General features: G+C 45.9%; 1 protein-coding gene across 3 annotated transcripts in view; it reads left to right on the top strand.

Moving 5' to 3' along the window:
* LOC119966427 (ribosomal protein S6 kinase 2 alpha-like) overlaps positions 1 to 21,419 on the top strand; it is a 491,201-nt gene that overhangs the window by 450,171 nt on the left and 19,611 nt on the right. For all 3 annotated transcript variants that reach the window (XM_038798070.1, XM_038798079.1, XM_038798087.1), the window contains one exon: positions 9,567 to 9,684. In XM_038798070.1, the coding sequence (XP_038653998.1) occupies positions 9,567 to 9,684 (118 nt within the window). The remainder of the gene's footprint in view (positions 1 to 9,566; positions 9,685 to 21,419) is intronic.

A 21,419-nucleotide genomic window follows, 5' to 3' on the forward strand; every position in this document is an offset into this window, starting at 1 on the left:
CTGGATCTTTAATTCCAGCCCTGATAAAATATCCCAAACCGGAGCACAAGGTAGGCAACACAACCTTCCCCCGACTTGAATCGCTCCCTGTACCACAGTGTTGTGGTCAGTTTGCTCATCTTCCCCACAGTCCCTGCTCTCATCCACACGGAGCAAGAATCTCAAAGCTGTTTTTTTTTCATAGAATTTACAGTGCAGAAGGGGGCCATTCGGCCCATTGAGTCTGCACCGGCTCTTGGAAAGAGCACCCTATCCAACCCCACACCTCCACCCTATCCCCATAACTCAGTAACCCCACCCAACACGAAGGGCAATTTTGGACACTAAGGGCAATTTAGCAAGGCCAATCTACCTAACCATCACATCTTTGGACTGTGGGAAGAAATCAGAGCAACCAAAAGAAACCCATGCACACATGGGGAGAACGTGCAGACTCCGCACAGACAGTGACCCAAGCCGGGAATAGAACCTGGGACCCTGGAGCTGTGAAGCAATTGTGCTAACCACTATGCTACCGTGCTGCCCCGTGTTGGAAAAGGACAAGGGCCGAACCTACTGCAGCCATAACTCCTGGATCCCTCTACCTGCCTCACTCAGAGTCACATCCTCCTGTCCCTGTCCACTGGCCGAATTCAAGGTAGTTAATCTAAGGGCCTCCTGAAACACAGTGTCTATGGAAACTCCCTCCCTGATACGTCGCAGCATCTGAAGCTCAGACTCCACCATTCAGGAAAAAGCAGCCTGCAAGATCAGCAACCCATCTGCTACCTTAAATATTCATGACTCACTCTCTCTATCACACAGACAGTGGCGAGTGTATATATCATCTCCAAGATGCACTGCAGGAACTTGGCAAGGCACTTTCAGCAGCACCTTCCAAACCTGTGCCATCCATTGCCTAGAAACGCAAATGTGGATGGATGGGAATACCACCACCTGCAAATTCGCTTCCCTATTGCTCACTATTCTATGGAATTATATTGCTGTTCTTTCACTCTCGCCAAGTCAAAATCATCAAACTCCCTGGGCGCAATTCTCCGTTCCCGCGCGGCATCGGGAAGGCCATCGTGAACTCGGCCGAGTTTCACGACAGCCTCGGAGGCCGCTCCTCGCACCCTATTCACCCACCCCAGGGGGCTAGGAGCGGCGTTCCGTAAATCTCGGCCGCCGGGCCTTGACGCTTGCGTCAAAGCGCGCACCGAGAATGACGCGACGGCAGCGCCTAAGTGACGTCAGCCGCGCATGCGCAGGTTGGCCGGTTCCAACCCGCGCATGCGCAGTTGCCGTCTTCCCCTCCGCTGCCCAGCAAGAAGTGGCGGCTTGATCTTGCGGGGCGGCGGAGAAGAAAGAGTGCGTCCCTTGGAGACGCCGGCCCGACGTTCGGTGGGCACCGATCGCGGGCCAGACCCCTCCCGAGCACGGCCGTGGTGCTCACTGCCCCCCACAAGCCACAAACGAAGCTTTGGTGTAGTTGCCGCCGGCATGAACAGGTCGGGAACGTCAGGCCGCTCGGGCTGGAGAATCGCCGGTCGGCGTGAAAAACAGCGAGCAGCGATTCTCCGAGCGGGGGGTGGGAGAATCGCGGGGGGTGCCAGGGCGGCGTGTCGTGAGTCGCCCGGCCCTCCCTTGATTCTCCCACCCGGCGTGGGGAGCGGAGAATCGCGCCCCCTGTGTCTGCACCACCACCTCGAGAGAAATTAGGAATAGGCAATATATGCTAGTCTTGGATTCTCATTCCACGAACAAATAAAAAAAACAAGTGCTGTGAAGCTTCTTTTTGCCACTGAGTGCAGGAATGATGCAACTTTTATTATATTATCTGCTTGGTATTTTTGTCAGACTTTGACTTCACTTGATTTTAATGTACCTGTTGTTTGTTTCTAGCCTCTCCTGGTGTGGTTTCTTCCTTACTCCATGCTACTATTTCCCCAATATCTAAATTTTACTCCACCGTCCTTTTTTGCATCCCATCTAGGTTTCTGTTGATGATATAATTGCCAAAAGTCTTTTTTTGCTGGACAACAACAGTAGCTGAAATAGGGTGACCAAAATGGAACTGTCCCAGGTTGCATATATCTAGGATGGTGTTTTTTCTTATGAATGTGGACCTTTAAATCTGATGGAAACTCTACTCCCGCTTGTGCCTTCTCATGGTCCCAGGACCCTCCCTCACATCCCTGCCACCCCACCTCCTCCTGTGTTCTTACAATCCTGCTAACCCCATGCCCCCCCCCACACTCTAATGGACCCCCATGCGAGCGTGGCCCTGAATTTCATAGCAAGAGTTGATCACACTGAACTGAGTGTGCAGGTAATCATGCTCCAAGTGCACACTTGTTATTGCAGAGATGGCATTTTGGCAAAATGCAACTCTCGAGTTTCAATCGTTAACATCATTTACCACACTTACTGTTAAACAGAGAAAATAGAGAAAACGAGTAGGCCATTCGGTCCCTCATACCTGCTCCGCCATTCATTATGATCATGGCTGATCATCCAACTCAATAGCCTGTTGCCCCCCCCCCCCAAATATCCTTTGATCCCTTTCACACCAAGAGCAATATATCTAACTTCTCCTTGTAAACATACAATGTTTTGGCCTCAGTTACTTTCAGTGGTAGCGATTCCACAGGCTGACCACTCTCTGGGTGAAGACATTTCTCCTAATCTCAGTGCTAAATGGTTTATCCTGTATTTTCAGACTGTGACCCTTAGTTCTGGACACTCCCACCATCGGGAACATACTTCCTGCATCCACCCTGTTTAGACCGGTTAGAATTTTATAGTTTTCTTTTTTTTTAATAATTTTTATTGGAATTTTTTACAGAAAATATAACAACAAGTATAGCAACAAGCAGTAATATGCAACTAACAGCCCCATAACACCCACAATTCCCCCCCAAACCGTAACATCACATGTATCACACTCCCCACCCCCCCCCCCCAACAAGAGAACCTAACCATAAATTAAAATTAAATAAATCAAATTTAAATAAAATAAGCAAACATAATCAACCCCCCCCCCCCCCCCCCCCCCCCCCCCGGGTTGCTGCTGCTACTGTCCCAGTACCCTATCGTTGAGCCAGAAAGTCGAGGAAAGTTTGCCACCGTTTAAAGAACCCTTGCACCGATCGTCTCAGGGCGAATTTTACCTTCTCAAGCTTAATGAAGCCCGCCTGTCATTGATCCAGGTCTCCACGCTTGGGGGTCTCGCGTCCTTCCATTGTAGAAAAATCCTTCGCCGGGCTACTAGGGACGCAAAGGCCAGCACACTGGCCTCTTTCGCCTCCTGCACTCCAGGCTCTACCCCAATCCCAAAGATCGCGAGTCCCCATCCTGGCTTGACCCTGGATCCCACCACCCTTGACACCGTCCTCGCCACCCCCTTCCAGAACTCCTCCAATGCCGGGCATGCCCAGAACATATGGGCATGGTTCGCTGGACTCCCCGAGCACCTGACACACCTATCTTCACCCCCAAAGAACCTACTCATCCTCGTCCCAGTCATGTGGGCCCTATGCAGCACCTTGAATTGAATGAGGCTAAGCCGCGCACACGAGGAGGAAGAATTTACCCGCTCCAGGGCATCAGCCCATGTCCCGTCTTCGATCTGTTCCCCCAGTTCCCCCTGAATTTTATAGTTTTCTATGAGATCCCCTCATTCTTCTGAACTCCAGCAAATATAATCCTATCCCTCATCAATCTCTCATCATATGTCAGTTCCGCCATCCAAGGAATAGAGGAGAAATATACCGTAAATGGCAAAACTCTTCGGAATATCGAAAGTCAGAGATCTGGGCGGCAGGTCCACAGATCTTTGAAGGTGGCAACACAAGTGGGCAAGGTAGTCAAGAAAGCAAACGGAATGCATGCCTTCATTGGGCGGGGCATCGAGTATAAAAACTGGCAAGTCATGCTACAGTTGCACAGCCGCACTTGGAATATTGCGCACAATTCTGGTCGCCACACTACCAGAAGGATGTGGAGGCTTTGGGGAGGGTGCAGAGGAGGTTTACCAGGATGTTGCCTGGTCTGGAGGGTGTTAGCTATATGGAGAGGCTGAATAGACTCGGACTGTTATCGTTAGAAAGATGGAGGTTGAGGGGTGACCTGATAGAGGTCTACAAGATTGAGGGGCATGGATAGAGTGGATGGGCAGGCACTGTTCCTGTGTTATAAACTCTCTGTCATTAAGAAAAAACACAAATCAAACAGTCCTTGTGTAGATGCACCAGATATCTATTAATGAAGAAAATGTCCCACAACAGAATAAATGGTATTATCCGCCATGATCTTGTGGAATAACAGAGCAGGCTCAACAGGTCAAATTGCTTCCTATTTCTTACGTTCTTATTTCTATTTCTATTGGCTTACATTACATTAAAACCTGTGACCTTCATGCCTTTATGTTTTACTTTGCCATGGGCAATGCTTGGGAGAGCAGATTGCTTTGGACCTGCAGATTCCAGTGAGGGGATTTTCACAGTAACTTCATTGCACTGTTAATGTAAGCCTACTAATGACACTAATAAATATTATTCTTATTATTTTACCATTGGGGGTTTTCCTTGCCTTGTACACTAATGATTCAAAGTTGATTTCCACGAAGTCAACATTTCTATTATTGTTCCATCATGTGGTGGACAGGATGGTGGTAGAAGAACCAGATAAGTCTTTGTCTGTCTTTGTCTAGCAATTCCTATATTCCTATTGCCATTTTTTATTGTCTAGCTCTGAAATTACTATACTTGCCAAATGGTACATTGATTAGTCCCTGAAGATTGCGATGCGGGATATAATAATAATCTTTATTGTCACAAGGAGGCTTACATTAACACAGCATTATATTACTGTGAAAAGCCCCAAGTCGCCACATTCCGGCGCCTGTTCGGTTACACAGAGGGAGAATTTAGAATGTCCAAATGACCTAACAGCACGTCTTTCGGGACTTGTGGGAGGAAACCGGAGCACCCGGAGGAAACCTACGCAGACACATGGAGAACGTGCAGACTCCACACAGACAGTGACCCAAGCTGGGAATCGAACATGGGACCCTGGAGCTGCGAAGCAACAATGCTAACCACTGTGCTACCATGCCTCTATCTGGTGCTGTCTTCATTTAGAGTTGTGGTTGCCTGAAAATCACAACTTTAAGTGGAACAAGTTTAAATGAATCATCGGTTCCCATAGGAGTCAATGTTAAAGTCAAAAAGCAATGTACAAGTTGAAATCTGTGTCACAGGGCTAGTCGCTGGCTTTGAAAGCCGACCAAGACAAGCCAGCAGCACGGTTCGATTCCCGTACCAGCCTCCCCGAACAGGCGCCGGAATGTGGCGACTAGGGGCTTTTCACAGTAACTTCATTTGAAGCCTACTCGTGACAATAAGCGATTTTCATCTGTAATATACATGTGTGAAACTGTGCATTCCTAGCTGAAATGCCTTGCAAAACAAAATCCTAATATATAATAGAATGCTATATACAATATTGTACATTTTTCACTAAGAGGGCCACATTTCAAAAGCTTGCTCACTCAAGGGGCCAGTGAGCAAATTTCAGAAATTTAAAGTTTGGTGCAACATAAAACATGATTTTTGTTTAAACTGAGACGAAAAGAAACAACTTGCTGATCAAAAATGCCAATGAGTAACAAATAAAATGAGTATTGGAGTGAGAGTGTGTTTCCAGCTCACACCCAGCACAGGGTGCTCACTCGATCATCCTCACCCATTGAGAGAGTTAATGAGAGTCCATGATCATGTATGTGGGTGAGAGCAAATAAAAACCCAGAAACTGGGAGTGAGCTAGACCTATGGGCACATTCTGACCCCGTACTCTCAGTTCCTCTCACACAGTCCCCAGTCAATCACTCAATCAGTGACGCTAGTGAGCCCGCTCCTCAGCTCACCTGGCCCAACTCCTTGGCTCGTCGGCCCTTGGCTCCCCAGGCCCAAACTTGCACCATTGGTTTTCACTGCCCCTCCAATCACTAATTGTTTCTTTCCCACTTGGTGGGCTCACTACGAGTACCACTTGGTGGGCTCACTACGAGTCCCACTTGGTGGGCTCACTACGGGCCTATCAACAGACAACAGGGAAAGAAGTGATCTGGAGTATAGGAGGAGCAACTGCAGGCAGATTCTTCCATTCAAACTTATGTTTGACCTACATTTTGAAAATTGCCTCCGGGAGCTGCATCGTGCGTCTTCAAGGGTTGAATTCTGCCCTCGGGCTCTATGTTGGACAAGCCCATTTTAGATTGACCAGGCTCCAACTAGTGGCAGAAATTGGTCATTTAAATAGCAGCTGAAGTCCTGACTACCCACACTGACCGACACTAGATGGAGCCCAGGAATTCACTGCAAGTTCAGCAGTGAAGCCAGTTCCAGGAACGAGAGGTGGTGCAGCAATGCCACTGGATTAAAGAGACTGGGAGGCAAAGACAGGAAGCAAGGCCAGGAACCTAGGCTAGACAGAGGAAAGGGCGGTATTAGAAGGAAGATTGACAGACGGTGAAAATGGATGCACTGCGCAAGGGTCATGTGCACAGGAAGATTACAGCACAGGAACTCTGTGGCTAACAACATTAAAGTGAAACTGGGAACATTAAAAGGATATATTGTTACTACTTTAATAACAATGCTAAACCAAAACAATATTTCAGTGAGTCAATGGTAAGAAGGACATGCTGTATCCCAAACAGATACAAAAGTGGTGCAGTGTGATGAACATAGAAATTGTTATGTTTTATATTTGTGGCACTAATGTTATTAAAAGCCTGGGTTAAGGTATATATGTATTGCAATAATGTTATTAAAGAACCTAGGTTAAAGTATCCAGACTGTAATTAAGAGGTCATAAAATGTGAGATCATGATTGATTCCAAGCATTTAGTTATTTACATATAGATAGCTAATGGGTTATCGTTATGATTGCTGGAGATTTCCTGCAGAGTAGATAATTTAAGAGGGGGTTGTATTTAGTCTTAGCTAAGCAGGTCACGTGACATCTTAGTGGGATAGTGATGATGTAATTAATGGAAGGAGCCAGGTCTGTCTGTAGTTTTGCAGTTTGATATGGGATTTGAGTCTGACAAGGCAGAAGGATTTAAAGTTGAAAAGCAGTTTTGCCAAATGCTGATAGGTTGAGCAGAACTGTACTGCTTCTGCTCCTAAAAGGGTGTCTCTCTCCAAAAGTCTCTCCAATACTGAGCAAGTAATCTGTTTGTTAACTTTGTTTATAAGCGGCATTTCAACTGTGTGGGTTGCTTAATTGGAGTCAGTAGCAGGTATAGATAGTAAGTTTAAGTTTTTCCTTGTGTTTTAGAACTGCTTAACTAATTATTGTAAAGCTATTTCTTTGATGTTAATGTGGTTAATTCTGTGTTTAAATTAAAGTTTGTTTTAACATGAAAGATACATATTGGTCAGAGTCATCACTCCTGGAGTGACGTATGCTTTCCTCAGTTTTACAAATTAAAATAATTGTTTGGGATTCTTGTCCGGTCTCCTAATGTTGGGGTCTGGTCCGATATCCTTACAGCAGCTGTTTTGTGGCGTCTACACCCTTAGCACAGCAGTAAAATTGTGCAGTGCCTCAAAAGATTTGTGTAAAATAAAAAATATAGGAGCAGCACGGTGGCACAGTGGGTTAGCTCTGCTGCTTCACGGCGCCGAGGTCTCAGGTTCGATCCTGGCTGTGGGTCACTGTCCATGTGGAGTTTGCACATTCTCCCCGTGTTTGTGTGGGTTTCGCCCCCACAACCCAAAGATGTGCAGGGTAGGTGGATTGGCCATGTTAAATTTTTAAAAATGAATTGGGTACTCTAAATTTATTTTAAAAACAGTACTGCTGCCTCACAGCTCCAGGGACCCTGGTTCAATTCTGGCCTCGGGTGACTGTCTGTGTGGAGTTTGCACTTTCTCTCATGTCTGTGTATGTTTCCTCCGGGTGCTCCGGTTTCCTCCCAGAGTTCAAAGATGTGCAGGTTAGGTGGATTGGTTATGCTAAATTGCCCCTTGGTGTCCAAAATGTTAGGTGGGGTTGCAAGGATAGGGTGGAGGCGTGTGCTGAAGTAGGTTGCTGTTTCAGTGGGTTGGTGCAGACTCGAAGGGCTGAATAGCCTCCTTCTGCACTGTAAACTCTATGATTCCAGGCAGCAATAGCATGTTTCCAACTGTTTTTGTACAAATCACAGTTTGGCAAATTGGAACAAAATTAGCTATCACATTCCTGGTGTTGGCTTATCATGCCGTCTCTCTACACCTTTATTGAATTTCTCCTTGAGTATCAGCTTGTATCAGTTCATGATACTTCTAAATAAGAAGTTTGTGCTTCAAAATGTACTCCACTACTTACCATCCTTCCCAAATTGACATTTGTTGAAGTGTCATGCTGTCTGAGGTGTCATCCTTCAGTGAGCCATGAAATGGTGGCTCTTCTGATTGCTCATGTGAGCATTGAGGATCTTGTGGCACAATTCAAAGATTGAGGAGTTTTCCAAGTGACCTGGTCAACATTCCACATTCAGATACACCACAAATCAGACTTTCAAAATTAATCTTGTTACTATTGGATCTGTGCACAAATTACCTGTCTCTTTTGCCGAAAAAGTAATTTGTGCAAAGTGTTGGGAGATGAATTAGCATATAAATGTTAAAATTATTTTCTTTTTCAAAAGCACCCTGATGATGGCCCTGATTTATTTTTCAAGCGCATAATTTAATTGCTGTACAATGCATTGTGCATCTGCAGATTCATGAGTGGGTGTATGAACAAGGCATATGAATTCCTAAATTGCAGAACCAATGTTTGTATTTTAATCAGGATTTGGTTAAAGCTGCTGTTTAAAGTACTCATAATTATGAGTATGGTTGGAAAATTAAATGACAAAAGCAACAGGCGAACTATTATACTCTTCAACAAAAATGCTGTCATCATGAGGGAGATGGCTCACTCCTGCCTGCAAATTAATATTAATGACTGATCATGAGGTGATGACCAGAGGCAGTTTAACAAAGCTGTTACCAGCTGACAGCATATAAATTTAAGTTAAAGAAGTATAAGAAAATACAATACTTTCAGACTAAATTAAGCTGTAACATATCAAGTTTCAATTATTGCCTCATAGAGTTGCGAAACTTGAGGCATTAGTTTACCAATATTGCCTTCAACTAAAGTCAATATTTTCTCAATTTAGGCTGTATATATATATATATATATATATTTAACATCAGATAACACCTAAATGCTTCTTGACTAGAATGCAGTTCCACTCAGCCAATTCTCCACAATGTTCTGTTCCATTTTTGAGTAGAAGTGGCTAGACTAATGACTCATCAAGGGTTAGGATTTTTGATGCTTGAAATGATTATGCATCTGTTTTTGCACTCTAGTCTAAGTTTCTGATGTTGTTTCTAATATCTATGTGCTAAGGGTCTTTCAGGAAATGACTCGGTAGTTGAATGTCCTTTCATGCATTCTAATGAATATATGCATTTCAATACCTGATTATTAACAGTATTCAAGTCTTCTGACATGCTTTCTCTTTGGTTATCTTGAATCAGATATACCCCTTTCGCTAATGGTCCAGATGATACCCCAAGTGAGATTCTGGCTAGGATTGGGAGTGGATGCTACAATCTGCAGGGTGGAAACTGGGAAAAAGCCTCTTCTGCTGCAAAGGTCAGTTTGAAAGTTTTATTTTAACTGAGGCATGTAACAATGTACTGAGGATCCAGTATTAAATCAGACCTCTGACCATTAGGGAGCGAAAATTAATTCAAACTGGTCTTCTGTATTTCTCAGAAGGTGAGGTACTGGTTTCCCAGCTCTCCTCATTCTGGGAATGGTAGGCTGGAGAGGGAGATTTGACAAACGAAGAGAACTGCAATCTTCCAGATGAATGACAGCGCAGTGACATTCAGTGTTAGCATTCTGATGTTCAGTGCCATGATTATAATCCTGCTGTGCTCCTCTTCTGGACGCCATTGACTGAGGCCAGTTCTTTTCTTAAGATTCAAAAGTATAACAAATTTTGCATGGGGAAGAAACAATGGAAAAATTATCAGGGGGTAATTTGGCACAATGTGCGACTACACTGAGGGCCTGAATTTGAATCTGACCCAGAAAAATCTACCCTCTCAGACAGCTGAAATAGTCCTATCTGGAATTAATTTGAGGTAGCTTCTCAAAAAACTGCATGTAATTCAATGTGAATTAGCAGAAAGTTCAGATCCCAAAACGATGGATGTTAGAAAAAAGTTACACTTGTACAATAGTGGATTCTTCTGAAGTTGAGGACAATTGCTGTACAGCTTGCAAGAGCTTTTATTCTGAGATAAGGGCATCTGATCTGTGCTGTATTCATAATACAGATCTCAAAATATAAACTTTTTTTTACTTTTAAGGGGTTGTTGTTTTCTTAGTTGCATGTTAAATCCTTTGAGACGGTGTGATCAAACAGCTGATCATGATGTACAATGTGAAAGCCCAAAAAAACACCAGTCTTATCCTGCCCTCCACACCAGCAGCTGAAAAAATCGAATGCAAACCCACTAACAAATATTATTGGATGCCAATTTCCTATGAGTGGAGCGCTTATTCTCTGAATTCATCTTTTGAAAAGGGATGGCTTTCACTCTGCACCCCAAAACCCATAGCTAAAATTTCAAGCCAATGGGAAAACTGGAGCAGAAATGCATACCCAACAAATCTTTGACAAGCAGATTGGAGTCATGTGCAACATGCAGGGTTATAGGTTTGAGCACCACTTGTCCTTGTAAATAAGCAATGGTGTGTTCATGTTACAGCATGGTAGAGTTTCATTGTGGAATAAGTCTGAGCATCATTCCATTATAAAATAATAACTGAAGTATCTCCAGCATTTATTTCTCTTCCTGCTCTTGGACCTTTACTGCTTGGGCTCGCCAAAGATTGTGACACAATCAAATGAATGAACTCAGCTTCTGCGTGTACACTGATGCCATCCTACTTCAGCTCTTTATACAAAAGCCAAAACACACCAGATATTGGAAATGTAAAATCAAAGCAAAATTGCTAGAAATACTCAGCAGTTCCCATCATTTTTGCTTTTCATGCCATTCTTTTCTTCTACCTATCAAAGATATTTCCTTTTGTACTTCCTCCTGTCCCTGCTTTCCCTGCCTACTTTCCTGAAACCAGTTACATCTTTAAATGTATTCATTCATGGGATGTGGACATCGCTGGCTCAGCCAGCATTTATTGCCTATCCCTAATTACCCTTGAAAGGGCGATGGTGAGCTGTCTTCTTGAACTATGATGTACATGGATCCGCAGTGATAATAGAGAGTGTTCCAGGATTTTGACCCAAGAACAGTGAAAGAACGTTGACATATTTCCAACTCAGGATGGCATGTGGCTTTATGGGGAGCTTCCAGGTGATGCTGTTCCCATGTATCTGCCACCTTTGTCCTTCTCGATGGCAGAAGTCACAGGTTTTTCATAGAATTTACAGTGCAGAAGGAGGCCATTCGGCCCATCGAGTCTGCACCGGCTCTTGGAAAGAGCACCCTACCCAACCCCATACCTCCACCCTATCCCCATAATCCAGTAACCCCACCTAACACTAAGGGCAATTTGGACCTAAAGGGCAATTTAGCCTGGCCAATTCACCTAACCTGCACATCTTTGGACTGTGGGAGGAAACCGGAGCACCCGGAGGAAACCCACGCACACACGGGGAGAACATGCAGACTCCACACAGACAGTGACCCAAGCCGGGAATCGAACCTGGGACCCTGGAGCTGTGAAGAATTTACGCTAACCACTATGCTACCGTGCTGCCCCAAAATTAGAGTACCTTTTTATTTTTTCCAATTAAGGGGCAATCCGCCTATCATACACATCTCTGGGTTGGGGGGGGTGACACCCACGCAGACACTGGGAGAACGTGCAAACTCCACACGGACAGTGACCCAGGACCGGGTAGAAGGTGCTGTCTGAAGAGTGTTGCTGAATTCCTGCACTGCATCTTGTAGATGGTACTCGCTGCTGCCAATGTGCACCGGTGTTGGAGAGGTTCAATGTTTGTGCAAAGGGAAACAGCATACTTTGTCCTGGATGTTGTCAAGCTTCTTCAGTGTTGTTGGAGCTGCCTCATCCAGGCAAGTGGAGAGTATTCCATTACACCCCTGACCTGTTCCTTGAAGATGGTGGACAGGCTTTGGGGAATCAGGTGGTGAGTTACACACTTTAAGATTCCTAGTATCTGACTTGCTCTTGTCGCTACAATATTTATGAGAGATTTAGTTAAATTTCTGATCAGTGGTAATCACAGGATGTTGATAGTGAAGGATTCAGTGATGAAAGGGGCATTTGAATGTCATGGACAATGGTTAGATTCTCTCTTGTTAGAGATGGTCATTGCCTGGCAGGGTGTGGCACAAATGTTACTTGCTACTTGTCAACCTAAGTCAGGATATTGTCCAAATCTTGTTACATTTGAAAACTGACTTCTTCAGTATCTGGAGATGTCATGAATGGTGCTCACAATTGTGCAAACATCAGCGAACATCCCCACTTCTGACCTTATGATGAAAGGAAGGCCATTCATGAAGCAACTGAATGTGATAATAATATAATCTTTATTAGTGTCACAAGTAGGCTTGCATTAACATGCAATTAAGTTTCTGTGAAAATTCCCTAGTCGCCACACTCCGGCACCTGTTCAGGTACACAGAGAATTCAGAATGTCCAATTCACCTAACCAGCACGTCTTTCGGGACTTGTGGGATGAAACCAGTGCAAAGAACAAAGAAAACTACAGCACAGGAACAGGCCCTTTGGCCCTCCAAGCCTGTGCCGACCATGCTGGCCGACTAAACTAAAATCTTCTACACTTCCTGGGTCTGTATCCCTCTATTCCCATCCTATTCAAGTATTTGTCAAGATGCCCCTTAAATGTCACTATCGTCCCTGCTTCCACCACCTCCTCCGGCAGCGTGTTCCAGGCACCCACTACCCTCTGTGTACAAAATTTGCCTCGTACATCTCCTCTAAACCTTGCCCCTCGCACCTTAAACCTATGCCCCCTAGTAATTGACCCCTGTACCCTGGGGAAATGCCTCAGAATATCCACTCTGTCTATGCCCCTCATAATTTTTTAGACCTCTTTCAGGTCACTCCTCGACCTCCGTCGTTCCAGTGAGAACAAACCAAGTTTATTCAACCACTCCTCATAGCTAATGCCCTCCATACGAGGCAACATCCTGGTAAATCTCTTCTGCACCCTCTCTAAAGCCTCCACATCCTCCTGGTAGTGTGGCGACCAGAATTGAACGCTATATTCCAAATGTGGCCTAACTAAGGTTCTATACAGCTGCAACGTGACTTGCCAATTCTTATACTCAATGCTTCGGCCAATGAAGGCAAGCATGCCATATGCCTTCTTGACTACCTTTTCCACCTGTGTTTCCCCTTTCAGTGACCTGTGGACCTGTACACCTCGATCTCTCTGACTGTCAATACTCTTGAGGGTTCTACCATTCGCTGTCTATTCCCTACCTGCATTAGACCTTCCAAAATACATTACCTCACATTTGTCCAGATTAAACTCCATCTGCCATCTCTCTGCCCAAGTCTCCAAACGATCTAAATCCTGCTGTATCCTCTGACAGTCCTCATCGCTATCTGCAATTCCACCAAACTTTGTGTCGTCTGCAAACTTACTAATCAGACCAGTTACATTTTCCTCCAAATCATTTATATATACTACGAACAGCAAAGGTCCCAGCACTGATCCCTGCGGAACACCACCAGTCACAGCCCTCCAATTAGAAAAGCACACTTCCATTGCTACTCTATGCCTTCTATGACCTAGCCAGTTCTGTATCCACCTTGCCAGCTCACCCCTGATCCCGTGTGACTTCACCTTTTGTACCAGTTTACCATGAGGGACCTTGTCAAAGGCCTTACTGAAGTCCATATAGACAACATTCACTGCCCTACCTGCATCAATCAACTTTGTGACCTCTTCGAAAAACTCTATCAAGTTAGTGAGACACGACCTCCCCTTCACAAAACCATGCTGCCTCTCACTAATACGTCCATTTGCTTCCAAATGGGAATAGATCCTGTCTCAAAGAATTCTCTCCAGTAATTTCCCTACCACTGACGTAAGGCTCACCGGCCTGTAGTTCCCTGGATTATCCTTGTTACCCTTCTTAAACAAAGGAACAACATTGGCTATTCTCCAGTCCTCCGGGACATCACCTGAAGACAGTGAGGATTCAAAGATTTCTGTCAAGGCCTCAGCAATTTCCTCTCTAGCCTCCTTCAGTATTCTGGGGTAGATCCCATCAGGCCCTGGGGACTTATCTACCTTAATATTTTTCAAGACGCCCAACATCTCGTCTTTTTGGATCTCAATGTGACCCAGGCTATCTACACACCCTTCTCCAGACTCAACATCCACCAATTCCTTCTCTTTGGTGAATACTGATGCAAAATATTCATTTAGTACCCCACCCATTTCCTCTGGCTCCACACATAGATTCCCTTGCCTATCCTTCAGTGGGCCAACCCTTTCCCTGGCTACCCTCTTGCTTTTTATGTACGTGTAAAAAGCCTTGGGATTTTTCTTAACCCTATTTGCCAATGACTTTGTGACGCCTTCTAGCCCTCCTGACTCCTTGCTTAAGTTCCTTCCTACTTTCCTTATATTCCATACAGGCTTCGTCTGTTCCCAGCCTTCTAACCCTGACAAATCCCTCCTTTTTCTTTTTGACGAGGCCTACAATATCTCTCATTATCCAAGGTTCCCGAAATTTGCCGTATTTATCCTTCTTCCGCACAGGAACATGCCGGTCCTGAATTCCTTTCAACTGACATTTGAAAGCCTCCCACATGTCAGATGTTGATTTACCCTCAAACATCCGCCCCCAATCTAGGTTCTTCAGCTCCCACCTAATATTGTTATAATTAGCCTTCCCCCAATTTAGCACATTCACCCTAGGACCACTCTTATCCTTGTCCACCAGCACTTTAAAACTTATTGAATTGTGGTCACTGTCCCCGAAATGCTCCCCTACTGAAACTTCGACCACCTGGCCGGGCTCATTCCCCAATACCAGGTCCAGTACAGCCCCTTCCCTAGTTGGACTCTCTTACATATTGTTTTAAGAAGCCCTCCTGGATGCTCCTTACAAACTCTGCCCCGTCTAAGACCCTAGCTCTAAGTGAGTCCCAGTCAATATTGGGGAAGTTGAAGTCTCCCATCACAACAACCCTGTTGTTTTTACAACTTTCCAAAATCTATCTACCTATCTGCTCCTCTATCTCCTGCTGGCTGTTGGGCAGCCTATAGTAAACCCCCAACATTGTGACTGCACCCTTCTTATTCCTGATCTCTACCCATATAGCCTCACTGCCCTCTGAGGTGTCCTCCCGTAGTAAGCTGTGATATTCTCCCTAACCAGTAGCGCAACTCCGCCACCCCTTTTACCTCCCCCTCTATCCCGCCTGAAACATCTAAATCCTCGAACCTTTAGTTGCCAATCCTGTCCTTCCCTCAACCAGGTCTCTGTAATGGCAACATCATAGTTCCAAGTAGTAATCCAAGCTCTAAGTTCATCTGCCTTACCCGTAATACCACTTGCATTAAAACATATGCACTTCAGGCCACCAGACCCGATGTGTTCAGCAACATCTCCCTGTCTGCTCTTCCTCAGAGCCGTACTGGCCCTATTCCCTAGTTCTCCCTCAATGCTTTCACCTTCTGACCTATTGCTCCAGTGCCCACCCTCCATGCCATACTAGTTTAAAACCTCCCGTGTGACACATGGGTACACCCGGAGGAAACCCACGCATTGGTGGAGAACATGCAGACTCTGCATGGACAGTGACCCAAGCCGGGAATCAAACCCAGCTCCCTAGCACTGTGAAGCAACAGTGCCAACGACTGTGCTACAGTGCTGCAGTGATTGGGTCTAGGACACTACCTTGAGGGACTTCTACAATGGTGTTCTGGAACGGAGATATTTAACCTCCTACAATCACAATCATCTTCCTTTGTGCTAGATATGACCCCAACCAATGGAGAGTTTTCCCCGATTCCCATTGATTCAAATTTTTCTCGGGCTCCCTGATGGCACATGTGGTTAAATGCTGCCTTGATGTCAAGGATAGTGACTTCCACCTCACCTCGAGTTCAGCTCTTTTGTCCATGTTAGTACCAAGGCTGAGTGACCCTGGTGGATCCCAAACAGAGCATAGGTGAACAGATTGTTGCTGAGCAAGTGTTGCTTGATTGCACTGTTTATAACTCTTTCCATCACTTTACTGAAGATCAAATGTAAATGGAACGGTAATTGGCTGGGTTAGATTTGTCCTGCTTTTTGTGTATAGAATATATCTGGGCAAACTGTCTCCAACACCCCTGCCCCTCCACTTGAAATCTGGGCAGGGTGAGGTTTGGCAATTTAAATATTTTAACGATTTTTCACATTGTTGGAGTGCAGCAAGTTCTGGAACACAAGTCTTCAGCACTATTACCGGAACATTGTCAGGGCCTATAGCCTTTCCAGTATTCAGTGCCTTCAGCCATATCTTGATATCATGTGGACTGAATCAAATTAACTGAAGACTGGCATCTGTGATGCTGGGGACTTCCGGAAGAGGCTGAGATTGATCATCTATTCAGCACTTTTAACTGATGATATTTACAAATGTTTCAGCCTTACCTCTTTCGCTGATGTGCTGGAATCCTCCATATGAAATTAAATGAAATGAAAATCGCTTATTGTCACAAGTGGGCTTCGAATGAAGTTATTGTGAAAAGCCTCTAGTTGCCACATTCCGGCGCCTGTTCGAGAAGCTGGCACGGGAATTGAACCCGTGCAGCAGGCCTGCCTTGGTCTGCTTTTTTAAACGCCAGCTATTTAGCCCTGTGCTAAACCAGCCCCTGTGAAAACGGGACTTAATCGCCACAAGGACTGTGTGGCGGAGTTGGGACTCTTATATTACCTTCTAATGAGTGTCGATAGTCCGGTTGATTGAAGGTGTCAAAAATACAACTTTATTGTTAATTATTCACTTGAATACACCTGAATAAGAACTGAATCAAAACTTAGAAACAAAATATCGAACAATACATAAAAGGGTCAAATACACAGCCAAAAAAAACATTAAACATAAAAGCATAAAGAAATCATTTTAAATACAAACAAACGGATAGATGATTCAAGAATTCAGGAAGGCAGGGATGAGACCTCGACGATGAGGTACTATTTTTAAGGGAATCCTGATCTCTGGTCTAATCCCTCATTTACTCTCATTGTTTTTTTAAAAATATATTTTATTACAAAAGTATATAAAACATTACAACACATTAACAATTCAGGGAAACAGGCTTCCCAACCGATGAGTATACAGGTTGTACAAATTTTTCCCCCTATATACCCCCCGCGACTAACAACTCCTAAAACATGGTCACGAACATCCCCCATCTGACCTCAAACCTCTCCACTGAACCCCTTAACTCGTATTTTATCTTTTCCAGCCAAAGGAAATCATATAGGTCACCCAGCCTGGCCGCTACTCCCGGCGGCTTTGCCAATAAGATTCGTCACCGAGCAATCAGAGAGGCGAAGGACACAAAGTTGGCCTTCCTCCCCTCCATCAGCTCCCCCTTCCCCAAAACCCTAAATATTGCCATCAAAGGATCCGGCTCCACTATCCTTGCCAGGGCCGCAAACACTCCCGCCCAGAATCTCTCCAACTTTTCGCAGCCCCAGAATCAGCCTCTAGCGCATGATTCGCTAGTCCCCACCCACACCTCTCACACTCATCTGCCTCACCCTAGAAGAACCCACTCATTCTTGCCCGAGTCATATGTACCCTGTGTACGACCTTGAACTGTATCAGGCTCATCCTTGCGCACAAGGAGGTACTGTTTACTCTTCGTAGTGCCTCACTCCATACTCTCCAATTTATCTCTCCTCCCAGCTCCCCTTCCCATTTTTCCTTAATATTCACCTCACGCTCACCTCCCTGCTCTCCCAGCCATCTGTTTTTGTCCCCAATTCTATCCGTCCCATTCACATCCGGAAGCAACAGTCACCCCAGCAAGGTGTACCTCAGCCACCTGGGAAACTCCTCCCAAACCTTCCGCGCGAAGTACCTTACCAGGTATCTAAATTCACTCCCTCTTGGAGTGTTACTCTCTCCCTCAATTAATCAATACTGGCAAATCCTTCTTCCAGATACAAGTTCCACATCTTGACCAGTCCCACTTCTCTCCACCTCCTATTCATGTCCTCTTAACCCTTAATGCCTTCCCCGAACATACAAAGTCTGAAATAATTGTGTCCAGTTTCCGAAATAAGACATTCGGAACAAAGATCAGGAGTGTCTGGAACCAGACCAGGAATCTTGGCAAAATTTACCACTTTACCACTCAGACCCTCCCCGCCAAAGTCAATTGTTATCTCACCTCTTCAAATTCTCTCTGGCCTCCTCCACCAGCTTTGCTAAATTCCACTTGGGAAACATTGTCCATTCCCTCGCTACCTGAATCCTCAGTTATCTGAACCTGTCTCTCGTCACCTTAAATGGCATCCCCCCTAATTTGATTCACCAACCCAACTCATTCATCGGGAACACTTTGCTTTTCCCTACATTCAACATATTCCCCCAGAACGCCCCATGATCTTCTCCATGCTCTCCAGCGGGTCTGAAACATACAATAGGTCGTCAGCATAGAGCGTCACCCGATGCTCCCTCCGTCCCCTTATAACCCTTTGCCACTCTGCCGACCCCCTGAGAGCCATTGCCAGAGGTTCTAAAGCCAGTGCAAACAGCAGCGGCGACAGCGGGCACCCCTGCCTTGGTCCCCTGTGCAATTCGACGTTCCGTGAGCCCATGTCATTAGTCCGCACGCTCGCCCTCGATGATACAGAAAACAAATGCACACATGCCATAAACCTCAGCCCAAACCGTCCAAGGACCTCAAATAGGTACCGCCACTCCACCAGGTTGAATGCCTTCTCCGGTACCTGCGCTCCCGATGGATTCATGATTACATTTAACAACCTTCTTAAATTGCTAGAAAGCTGCCTGCCCTGTACGAAGTCTGTTTGGTACGCCCCCGACCACCCCCGGGACACAACCTTCCATCCTTCCTGCCAATAACTAAGCCAGCGCTTAAACGTCTGTATAAAACAACAATATGGGCCTAAACGACCCATATTCCACCGTATCCTTCCCTCTCTTTCCCCCCCCCCCCCTTTTCAGTATTAACATGATCGCTGCCTGCGTCATCATCTCCGGCAGCTCTCCCTTTTCCAGTGCCTCATTAAACGCCCCCAAGAGATGTGGTGCCGGGTCCATTGCGAACTCCCTATAAGATTCCACCAGATATCCATCAGGCTCTGGAGCCTTCTCTGACTTCATATCCCTTATACTGTCCAGTATCTCCCTTAGCCCATAGCCCAGGGGCTCCTCTAGTGACTGCCTGTTCTCTTCCTCCAGCTGAGGAAACCATTTCATGTAAAAACTGTCCAATGTCCCCCTCTTCACCCCCAGGTCCACCCTGTACAGCTCTTTGTAATACTCGCTAAACTCCTCATTTATCTTCCCGGCACCTACACCACACCCCCAGCCCCAGTCCGTATCCTCAATATTTTCCTGGAACGTGGCCTGCCTCCATAGCTGGTGCGCTAGCATTCGACTCGCCTTCTCCCCATATTCGTACTGCACCCTTCTTGCCCTACGCAGCTGTCCTATCACCCGTTGCCACCCTATCAAATTGCCCCTGTCATTTTTTCCTCCTTTCCAATCCCTCCGTGATGGGCACCCTGGAGTACTCCCTAGCTACCTCCACTATCTTGTTCGTGAGCCGTTCATAATCCTCCCTCCTTTTCCTAGCCGCTTGAGCCTTGAACGAGATAATCTCCCCCCGGTCCACTGCTTTTAGCGCTTCCCATAAGGTGACCGCTGACACCTCCCTATTCTGGTTCAATTCCACATAATCTTTAATTGTAATCCGAACCTTGTCACAAAAGCTTCCATCTGCAAGGAACCTTTAATCGAGCCTCTACCCCGGCCTCTGTTCCCTTCCTGATCTGAGCCGAATCTCCAGCCAGTGGGGCGCATGGTCCAAGATTACTATCCCTGCGTACTCTGCCCCATCCACCTCAACCAAGATCTCTCAGCTCACCACATAAAAGTCAATTCTGGGATTCACTCTATAGGCATGTAATAAAAAGTAATGCTGCCTTCCCTCTGGGTTCTTGAAGCGCCACAGGTCCACCATATCCATCTTTTCCATAAACCCACCCAGCTCCTTTTCCATTCATATCCTGCCCATCGACCTAGGACTCAATCCATCCATCCTCGGCTCTAGGACACAGCTGAAATCCCCTCCTACAATCAACTGGTACATGGATAAGTCCAGGATTGCTGCCAACAACCCCCTCATAATACCTACTTCATCCCAATTTGGTGCATACACATTCACCAACACCACCGGCGTCCCTTCTTTTTTTTTAGAAATATTTTATTGAGGCATTTATAATTTTAACAATTTTCAACATCAAATGTCAAGAAAAACATAACAATACAACCAACAAACCCCAGGCAACATGGCTTACACAAACAGTGCCACCTTCCCCAGCCACTCCTCCGTTGGTTCTCTTGTCCTTGCTCGTCTTCCCCCGTGCCCTCCCTTCACCCCACCCCCCTCCTGCTGACAGCTTAATTATTCTCAAAGAAGTCGAATGGCTGCCACCTCCGAGCAAACCCCTGCAACGAATCCTTCAAGGCAAATTTAATTTTTTCAAGTCTGAGAAACCCCGCCATGTCGCTAACCCTTGCCCCCAACTTCGGGGGTTCCGAGTCCCTCCATCCTAGTAAGATCTGTCACCGGGCCACCAGAGAGGCAAAGGCCAGGACATTGGCATCTCTCACCCTCTGGGCTCCCAGGTCTTTTGGCACCTCTGGACTTGGCACCACCCTCACTTGTAAGACCTCTGACACCACCCTGCCAGAAACTCCTCAGCCTCAAACATCCCCAAAACATATGGACATGGTTCGCAGGACCCCCCGCACAGTGCCCACCTATCCTCCACCTCCTCAAAGAACCTGCTCATCCAGGCCACAGTCATGTGTACTGACATCCCTTCTTGTACCCCACTCACAATCACATATCTCCCACCTGGGTCCCTCACTTCTGTTGTGCTCACAAACCCTGTTTTCGTACTCATTAAAATTGTCACTCCCCACGACTTTGAATCAAACCCCGAGTGGAAAACCTGACCAACCCTCCCCTTCCTTAGTGTAACCTGGTCCTTCATGTGGAGATGTGTCTCCTGCAGAAAGACCACTTCCGCTTTCAAGCTCCTGAGGTGCGCAAAAAAACCAAGATCTTTTAACTGGTCCAT

Source organism: Scyliorhinus canicula, chromosome 1, assembly GCF_902713615.1.
Source record: "Scyliorhinus canicula chromosome 1, sScyCan1.1, whole genome shotgun sequence".
Classification (NCBI taxonomy): Eukaryota; Metazoa; Chordata; class Chondrichthyes; order Carcharhiniformes; family Scyliorhinidae; genus Scyliorhinus; species Scyliorhinus canicula.